Here is a 9869-nt window from a genome sequence, read left to right on the forward strand (position 1 = left end):
GGGGGGGTGGGTGTCAGCCCAACCCTGGGCCCTTTAAGCTTGGTTGGCTTACCCACCCCACTAATAGCCACACGAAAGAGCAAAGGTGAACCACAGCCTGTTCTGTGGACATAGTGATCTGCCCTCTCCTTGCCTGCATTGGCTCTTGGTTCACTGCTCCTAGATTTCTGGCCCCTGGCCTTGGCTTTGATGGTCACTAAATGTGTCTCTTATTAGTGGAGCCTTGCACCCCCTTTTGCTTTCCATTCCAGTCTGGCTTGAATGTTGGTGTCCCCTAAATTGCAGGTCACCACACAGTACTGGGGGGATGGGGTGGGAGGGGGGCTGTGAACCACCCCAACTGTTAGTTACTGCAGGAGACGAGTGTGTTACTGTCTCCCCTGACTCGGAGCTGTTTGAGTTCAGCTCCTGTCCTCCTATGCAGTCTCCACCTCCTGCCAGGGCCCCGGTGAGCCAACAATGTTCAGGGCAGATGGAAGGAGCTGCTGAATAATGCTTGAGTGAGGCTGGGACTCCCACCTTTAAAGGAGACAACCATCCTGTTGTGGCATATTATAAGGAGAGTATGAATAACAGAGATTTGTGTACACAGGGTGGGGACGTGGATTGTTGATGGTGGTGATTGGGTTATAAAGGAGGAGGGAGTGTGGTTTATCTATGGGGAGAACAATGATTGTGTGTGTGCTCAGAGCAGTGTTCTCACTAGAAACGCGGGAAGCGCTGTTGCAGAGGGAGCACAGCGTCCTCTTGTGACCACACTTACAATCACAACATATATACCAGTAGGTTCCACCCACATCCCCACCCAGATCAACCCCAGCCCCAGTCTGCCTTCACCCCCCAGACATACAGCCCTCCTGAGGGCTACCTTCCCTGCCCTCAGGGTCTTGTGGGTGGGAGTACAGAATAGAGGACGGAGCCAACCTGTATAAAACACAGCCTTTATTGATTTCAAGGAACATCTATCTTGAGTCTCTGGCAGCAGAGTCTGAGAGGCTGGCACTAGGTTGAGCACGTTTGCGGCAAGAAGACGGCAGAAAAGCTGTCTGAGCCTGGGAGGAGCAGAACTGGGCTTAAGGGGGCTTCCCCTGAGGACAGTGGGGACCAGGAGGACACCCGAGTATCTCGAGCAGCAGCTGGTGTCACAGAGCCATCTCCTCCTCCCCTTCACAAGCTCACCCTCAGGCCTTTGGACCTCCCACTTAGAGACTACTTCCTTTCCAGCCCAGAACCTGGGTGCTTCTCCCAAGGGAATGAAATTCCCTTTGATCCAGTGCTTCCAAACCAGGGCAAACATCTCACCTGCAAACACCTGCCGCTTTCTCGTCTAGGAAGCCCTTCTCACCTCTCTCAAACATTTTGTACTCAGGGTAGTCTCTCCTGATCACTCCCTCCTGGGTTAGGCGGAAGCTCTGCTGGGAGCCTCCTGGGGGTCCCCTCGCACTCAGTCGTTGATTTGTTTGTTTCGACGTCTGTCTCCCCCAAGGGCTGGCCCTAGTTCTGGGGTGTGACTCATACCTGGGTAGACAGCACAGTGCCCAGTGCTCAAAAAATCTGCCAAAAATGAAACAGGATAGATTAGCGAATTCAAAGTGGGGGCACCCAGCTCCTGTAGGACCCCTCCCCCCATGCAGTACTGCCCATCTGTCCCCACTGGCAGCTCCAGCGTCGCTCCCCAGCCTGTGGTCAGATGGGGGTCATGCTGGGTGCAGACGCGTGTCTCTTGTCGTCGCCAGAGTCGGAGCCCAGCTCCCCAGCCTCCACCAGCTTGTGGTGGCAGCGGCAGGTGGAGGCCCGGCTGGTGGAGGATGGGAGGCTGTGGCCCTTTGGGGGCTTGTTCCTGGCTATGCCTCGCAGGACCCTGTGGAAGATGAGGTAGCAGATCTCGCAGATGGTGAGCACGATGCAGACGGCAGAGGCACCCACCATGAAGTAGGTGAAGACCTTCTTCTCGGTGGGCCGCGCGATGTAGCAGTCCACGACGTTGGGGCAGGGCGCCACGTTGGCACACTGCACCAGGCGTGGCATGCCAAAGCCATGCCAGAGCGTGTGCAGCACGTAGAGGAAGAGGAATTCGATGAGGAGCTTGAAGATGAGGCTGAACAAGTAGGTCCACCACAGGCCGCCGTGCTTCTTGCCCGCGTTGGCGTACAGCTTGGCGCACTGGTCCCCGTGCTTCTGGCGGTGCCGGCGCTCGCGCTCCTCCCGGTAGGCCACGTGCAGGATGACCAGCAGCGAGGGGCACGTGACGAAGATGAGCTGCAGGGCCCAGAGGCGGATGTTGGAAATGGGGAAGAAGTTGTCATAGCAGACGTTGGTGCAGCCGGGCTGCTTGGTGTTGCAGTCGAAGTCCTTCTGCTCGTCCCCCCACACGCGCTCCGCAGCCACGACGTACACCAGCACGCGGAAGACGAACACCACCGACAGCCAGATGCGCCCAAATGCCGTGGAGTACTTGTTCACACCGCTCAGGAGGGCCTGCAGCGTCTTCCAGTCCATGGTGCTTGGCGGGCGTGCCGGGGGCCGTGCCCACCTGACGGCATGCAAGGAAAAGTCCATGTTTAATGTATGGGTGACATTTAAAATTTTTTTATTATTTTAATTTTTTATTTTGTACATATATATGTTATTTTGTTATATATGTGTATATGTATATACACACATACATATATGTGTATATATATACATATATATACACACATATATATGTGTGTATATATATGTATATATATACACATATATGTATGTATATATTTATGTATTTTTTCATTGTTATTTTTGAGAGACTGCAAGCAGGGGAGGGGTAGAGAGAGGGGGACAGAGGATCCGAAGCGGGCTCTGTGTTAACAGGCTGACAGCAGTGAGCCTGATGGGAGGGTGTGAACCCAGGAATCGCAAGATCACCACCTGAGCTGAAGTCGGATGCTCAACCGACTGAGCCACCCAGGTGCTCTGCATAGGTAACATTTGATGTGAGCATTTACCGTGTATCAGGCACTGTTCTGGGGTCTTTATGTGGATAGATGCGTTTGATCAGCCAATGACCCTTTGAGATCAGGACTATTATTCCTCCCAGGCTACGGGCAGGATACAGGCCTAGAGAGAGGCTAAGTAACCTGCCAAAAGTCACAGAGCTTGTATGCATGAAGGAAGGGAATGTGCATTTGCTGATAATAACAATGACCATTTATTGAGCATTTACTATGGGTCAGCGGAGGAGCTAAAAGCTGTGCAACACTATCTCCTTTAGTCCTTATAATGACCCCATGAGGTAGATACTATTATGCTTCTCATTTACAGATGAAGATAACCGTTGCAAAGCACTTAACACATAGTAAGTGCTCAATAAATGCTGGCCACTCATTGTGAAATCTAGAGAGGCCAAATCACTCATTTAGAACTGCAGTTGGATTCCAGGCCAGGCTGTCAGTGCGGGGGGGGGGGGGGGGCGGGGGGGGGGGGGGCAGGCTGTGCTCTCCACCACCTCCTACCCCTCCTCTGCTGGATGCCTGTCCCAGACCAGGTTCTTGCAACTTACTTCACTGATTCCTTGCTACCATCTTGTGAGGGTGGGGTCATGAGCCTGTAGGGGCCAAGGGCAGGCTGCCCCAAGATAGGCCACTTTGGCATGCAGATGATTTTGAGTTAAAAGCAATCAAAGCTCATCAGATTCAGGAAAAGCTCTTTATCTCTCCTTCAACTGCCTAGAAGTATTCAGATAGAGGACCTGCTCCAGGAAGAGAGCCATCACCAGAGATAACTACATTGTTATACGAACTAAGGAGGGTAGACAGAGAGGAGCCTGGCAAGGCCTGTTTGATCAAAGTCCTCTACATCCCATTGTTTCTGAGTGGCCCAGCAAACATTTGTTTACCAAATATTTACTCATTTTCATCCTTGGTGAATTGTATTTCTTCCCTTTGAAGTCCCAGACCCCTATTCCCTTCTCTTTAGTTCAGGAGGGCATATATACCTCCTTTTACCTGTCTTTGGAATTTCCACATCCATGTGGATTCCCCATTCACATGAAATTAAATTAGATTTTCTCTTGTTTATCTGTCTCTAATTTCATTCTTAGTCCAGCTAGCAGGACCGTAGTCCAGGTAGAAGGGCAGAGGATCTTCTTGCTCCCTGGCAAGCCCATTCTGCAGAGGGGAAACTGAGGTCCAGAGAGGAGAAATAACCTCCTCAAGGTCTCCCAGTCAGTAGGTGGTGACGTTGGGAGAACAACTCAGGTTGGCGGTGAGTGGGGGATGGTAGGTGGTTTGGCTCCTGGCACACCAGATCCAGGGAAAATCTAGAGACAATCCCTCTCCCTGTGCCAGAGCCTGGGGGAGCCCCAACCACCCCAGCCATGCTGGATGCCAGGGTTCTGTGGTGGGGAGACATACTTTGTTCAGGCCCCAGAACCACCCATCTTCCTCCCAGTCCTGGGATGACTCAGAGGGTGTGGAGGGGTGGGTCTGCCTGAGTACATCTAGTGTCTGCCTGCTGCCATGGGTGTGGGAACATGTGTCTCCATGTGCATGTGTGGGCCTGTGTGCACATGTGGGCGCTCCTGGAGCACACGATGCCCCTCTGAGCATGCATGATGCCTGTGGGTCCAAATCTTGCAGGGCCGTCTCTCACCCCTCTACTGCTACCACCTTGCTGGTAGCTCCAAACCACCATCACTCTTGCTGGTATTATTGCCAGGGCCTCCTCGCTGGCCTTTCGGCATCTGTTCCTGGGCCCCTAGAATCCACTAACTTGGACCGTGTCACTCCCTTGTTTAAAACTTTCTACTAGCTTCACATTACGCTTAGGATGAAACCCCAGATTTTACATTCTTGCCCTCCTCTCCTACATTCTCACCCTGCCTCTCTCTGCTTCAGCCACATGGGGAGAGTTGGGGACTCTGCAATTATTCCTGCTGCCAGGAATGCTCTTTCTCCAGAACCTTGCATGGCTGGGTCCTTCTCATAGCTGAGGACTCCCCAGATTACCCTGGGTCTGGGAGCCCTGCCCTCCCAGTCACTCTGCTCCTGTCTCCTTTATTTTCCTCCTCGAATTTAATCACCATTTGAAATTAAAGTATTTGTTATTTTTTGGTTCTTATTGTCTGTCTCCCCCGCTAGAATATCAGCGCTGTTTTGCTTACTGAGTTATATTTAGTGCCTAGTGTTTGGCACACAGTAGGTACTCAGTAAGTGCTGGGTGATAAAGAAATGTATGCTGACTTCTCAGAGAGGCAGCTTGGAGGGAAGGGCTGTGAGGTGGGGGCAGGTAGGTAGCCTGCAGAACAATCTGGACAAGGTAGCTTGGGGGAAGGTCTTCCGGGCTCTGGCCAGAGGAAGAAGGCACATTTGCTTCTCAACACCTCAGCTCTTCTGATGCCTCTTCTCCGGGCATCTCCAACAGCATGGTGTGACTGCAGAAGACCCCATCCCTGCAGACCCTCTTCTCCCCCACGTGCTCCTCTGAGACCTGGCCTTATGGGGACGAGCAGAGAAATGTGCACTGAGCATGGAGTCACATCTGGATTCCAGCCTCAGCTCTGCCCCTTACTAGCCAGGTGACTTCCAAGAATCCCTTAATAGTTTTGACCTCCGTTCCTTATCTCTAAAGGGAAAGAATTCCTACTTTCTTGAGCTGTTGTAAGAATCTTAAGATCATTCCCTCCCCAGACTGCCACTGACCTGGTGGGAGCTCAAAAAGACTGAAGTGGTGGTTGGAGCCCAGTCTGCCAGCCTTCCCGAGGAGAGGGGCCCTGTCGCCCGACACCCACTTGGGTGCAGCCCCCTTCTGGGTCCCCACCTTCCACCTTCCACCTTCCGGTCCTGTCTGTCCAGTCCCGCCCAACACACCCCAGGGACTCCACTCACCTGCAAAGAATTTCCCTCCAAGCTCAGAACTGGGACAGGTGGAGCCAGTTCTGATTACCCCAGCCGGCCACCAACACTCCCCCCCACCCCCCAACCTCACCCCCCAGCCATCCTCTTTTTCCCAGCCCGGGACCAAACTTTGCCCAACTGTCGCCACACTCTATAATGCCACTGCCGTCTCCCCCCACTCCCCTCACCCACTTTCCCTTCATCCGGGGCAGCTCGGGAGCTTGCGGACGTGGGAGGGGGGTGTCTCAGAACCTTCCAAGCCCCCTAGAGCCCCCACCTCGCCCAGAATCGAGGGGCGAGAAGGCACTGGGGGTGTTGGGGGAGACCCTTCCACCACCTCCCTTCCTTCGCTCCCCCCTCCTCAGCCGGCCCCGCCGCTGGGGGCGCCCGGGAGCGCTCGTGTCCCGCCACCCCACCCGCACACTCACCGGGAGCCCGCGTCCGGGAGCCCCGCGCGGCGGCGGAGGGGCGGGAGCCGGGCTCTGCAGTGGAGGCCAGGCGCGCGGCGGCGGCGGGCTCAGCCAGGGGGGCGGCGCGGAGGAGGGAGGGCCGGGGAGGAGCCTGGGAGCCGGCTCGGCCGCAAGGGGTCCGCGTCTAGTCCCGCTGCCACCCGCTGCCGGGGCGGCCTTCCGAGGGGCTCGTCGCTGCTCCGAGCCTCGGTTTCTTCATGTGGGAAATGGGGGCATCGGTGGCCATGGGCAGGGCTGTTGCAAAGGCTCCAATGAGATCAGGGGCGGGAGGCACTCTAAACTGTTAAGTGCCGTGGCCCGGGACAGCCTGCAATCATGACTCGCCCACACGCGTTGCCACGGCGACTGTGCCCGCGCCCTGCCGGTCTCTGTTCCTGCCCGGCGCCCGGCCGGGACCCTGCTTGGGGGCACTCTGGGGGTCTGCCCTCTTGGCACGATGAGCCTCCACGGCGGTGCCTGGCTCAGGCTCTTTGGCCTCCAAGGTGGGGAGCAGACTCTGCGTCCACATTGGAAAGGACACAGCGAGTCCTGTGCCTGGAAAGGAGATGGGGGGATCCTTTGTCCAGGGGTGAGGGCAGAGGTGGTCGCCTGGAGTTAGGACAAGGGGCGGATTCTGTGCGAGGGGGTCGGATGTTGGGGCGAGAGCGCCCTTGCCCTAGAGACTGCGGAAGGAGGCGGGCCTGCAGCTGGGCTGGGCTCTGGGGACAAAGAGGCTTTGTCTTATTTATTAGTGTGCGGTGACAAGGAGCTTTCCCAGCCTTGTTGGAGAAACCCCAGCGTTTCTGGCCTCCCTGGGAGCCCTGGGGTCTTAGTCACCTTGGGGCTGAGGCCTCGCTGTCTCCATAGAGACGGAGACATAGAGATGGTGTGGTTAACACAAGGGTGACTGTACATGGGATTTCCCCAGGACTGTACGGGTTTGCCACCTGTGGTCCAGTGTAATTCACATCCTCCCCTAACTCTCAAGAGTGCCCCCAAACCTGGGAAGATCTATTACACGGTCACCCTACCGACTACTCATTTCGATAGAGACTAACCCTGCATTGCGTGTTCAGAGACATCTTTGCGCCAGACATGGCTGGCAGACTTTATTTCATCCTCACAGTGGGGAGGAAGGTGTGACCCTTCCCACTGAGGTACAGAGAGGTTAGGTGACTTACCCAGGGTCATACAGATGCTAAGCAGCAGAGCCAGCTCTGGAGGTCTCAGCCTTGTGGTTTCTGGATGGGGCAAAGCCACAGGGCAGAGGCCGTCTTTTACTCACTGGGTCATGGCCCCTGAACATCACTGCTGAGACCCCATGCCGGGTGGTCTCAGTGCTTCTGTGTATGTGCCAGTGTTGGGGGATGTGTGAACATGAGAGCATCCTGTGAGGGTCCATGACTTTGCCATCTGCTCCCTGCGGCCTGTTGCTCTCCAGCATCTCAGAGCAAACCTGCTCCCCACTTCCTTCCCTCCTAGTCGCTCTTCAACCCATTTGAACAACGTTTCCATCCCGATACTGTGTCACAAAGGCAGCCCTGTCAAGGTCACCGCGGATTTCCATGATGCTAAATCCAACAGTCATGTCTCCATCCCCACCCTCCTGGACCTACAGAAGCACCTGACACAGAGGGTGACCACTGCCTCCGTCTCAGAACGCTTTCTTCCCTGGGTTTCCTTAATACCACACTCCCAGTTTTCTTGCACCTTGGAGGCCACATGCTGGTGTCCAGGGTGGGCACGTCCCAGGCTCTAGCCTCTTCTCTCCCGGGTGAACTCATCCAGTCTGGGGGCTTTCAATACTATCCAGCAGTGAGGAGTCCCACACTTGTGGTGCTACTCCTGACTTCTCCCCGAACCCCAGATTATGTGACCAGGGCTGCCCACATGATCACCAGGTTTCCAGTTACTTGTTTCTCCTTCCTGAGATCAGCTATGCATCTTCGACTATATAGATACTCTTCTTTTGACATTTACCCAATGTGGGTATGCTATGCACATGGTTCTGTGCATAGAACAGCTAAATAGTACGTGTACTATCATGTATTTAATCAGTCACATACTGATGAAACGTAAGGCTGCTTCCAATCATATATTTCCTACTTTCTATTATAAACACCATTGCAATAAATATGCTTGGACAAACATCATTTAACACATTTTAAAATTAGGTCCATAGGATACATTCTTAGAAGTGGAATTTTTGGGGTAAAGTTGTATGCTCATTTTAAAATTTTTATAGATAATGCCAAATCCTCTCCATAGATGTATCAGTTTATGCTGCCACCAGACGTGAGTGCTTGCGTCCCTGTGTCCTTGCTAATGTAGAGCATTATCAAACTGTATGATCTTTGCCAGTGGTATCTCATTATACTTCTATTTTGCATTTCTCTTATTATGATTGAGGATGAGCATCATTTGATATACTTAACATCCATTTTGTTTGTTTTTCTGTGAACTGTCCTTTGCCTTTGCCCATTTTTTTTTTAATGTTTATTTATTTTGAGAGAGAGAGGGCGGGGGTGGGGGGGTGGGGGGAGAATCCCAAGCTGGCTGACACTGTCAGCACAGAGCCCAATGCGGGGCTTGATCTCATGAACTGGGAGATCATGACCTGAGCCAAAATCAAGAGTCAGATGGTTAGCCAACTGAGCCACCCAGGTGCTCCTGCCTTTGCCCATTTTTCTAGTGGATGGTTGCCTTTTAAATTATTGATTTCTTAGGGGCTCTTTATATATTAAAGCAATAAGCCCTCTATGATACAAATAAAAAAGATACTGTCCCTGGTTACACACTTGTATTTTTGACTTTGAATATGGAATTTTTGCCATACAGAATTAAAATATTTTTTATGCAGTCACATGTATCCATCTTATCTTTTTGGTTTCTGGGTTTGGTCATAATTAGAAATGCCTTCCCTAGCCTGAGAACTGAAAAAGTTTTCCTCCCATGGTTTCTCCTAGCTAAGGTAATGCTTTCATCATGTAAATCAGACGTCACTCACCTATGAAAACCTCGCAGTGACTTACCATTACTTTTATACTAACACCCACTCTCCTGACATTGGACTACAAAGCACCAAATGACCTGGTCCTGCTTTGTCTCCTATCCCACATCTCCTTGGTCACTCTTCTCCAGTCACACCGGCTTTCATTCTGCTCCACAAACACACCACATTCAGTCCAGCCTCCTGGCCTTTGCATTGATGCCTGGCCCTCTGCCCGGACTGCTTTTCACTCATCACCTTCTGAAAGAGGTATTCCCTGGGCACCCCATCTGAAGTCACCTCATCCACTTCCTCGGCAGTGTCGCTTCAGAACGTTCCCTGACATTCTAAGAGAGCAGCGGGCTTGCCAGTAGCACTCCTGCTGCTTCTCCAGAATGCAGACACTCAGTTGTTGTTTGCAAAGTAAATGCTGGGTGCACAGAAAGTTATGTGTGGGGACTGTCTGGTAAGTGCGATTGGGTAGCTGTGTGTTAAGGGGGGGGGTATGGGGAATATGGATGTATGGTTGGTGGTGTGGTTGTGAACGGGTATGATTGC

The 9869-nt window shown here is 53.0% G+C and overlaps 1 protein-coding gene across 1 annotated transcript; it reads right to left on the minus strand.

Moving 5' to 3' along the window:
* Positions 1–938: 938 nt before the first annotated feature.
* Positions 939–2520, minus strand: GJB3 (gap junction protein beta 3). Its single transcript, XM_049618745.1, has one exon. The coding sequence runs from the start codon at positions 2497–2499 to the stop codon at positions 1687–1689; it is 813 nt and encodes a 270-aa protein (XP_049474702.1). The 5' UTR covers positions 2500–2520; the 3' UTR covers positions 939–1686.
* Between the last annotated feature and the right edge of the window lie 7349 nt (positions 2521–9869).

Source organism: Panthera uncia, assembly GCF_023721935.1.
Source record: "Panthera uncia isolate 11264 chromosome C1 unlocalized genomic scaffold, Puncia_PCG_1.0 HiC_scaffold_4, whole genome shotgun sequence".
Taxonomy (NCBI): Eukaryota; Metazoa; Chordata; class Mammalia; order Carnivora; family Felidae; genus Panthera; species Panthera uncia.

Bases quoted from the DNA above. Each gene is read 5' to 3' on its own strand.
- GJB3 (XM_049618745.1), bottom strand. From the start codon at position 2,499: ATGGACTGGAAGACGCTGCAGGCCCTCCTGAGCGGTGTGAACAAGTAC.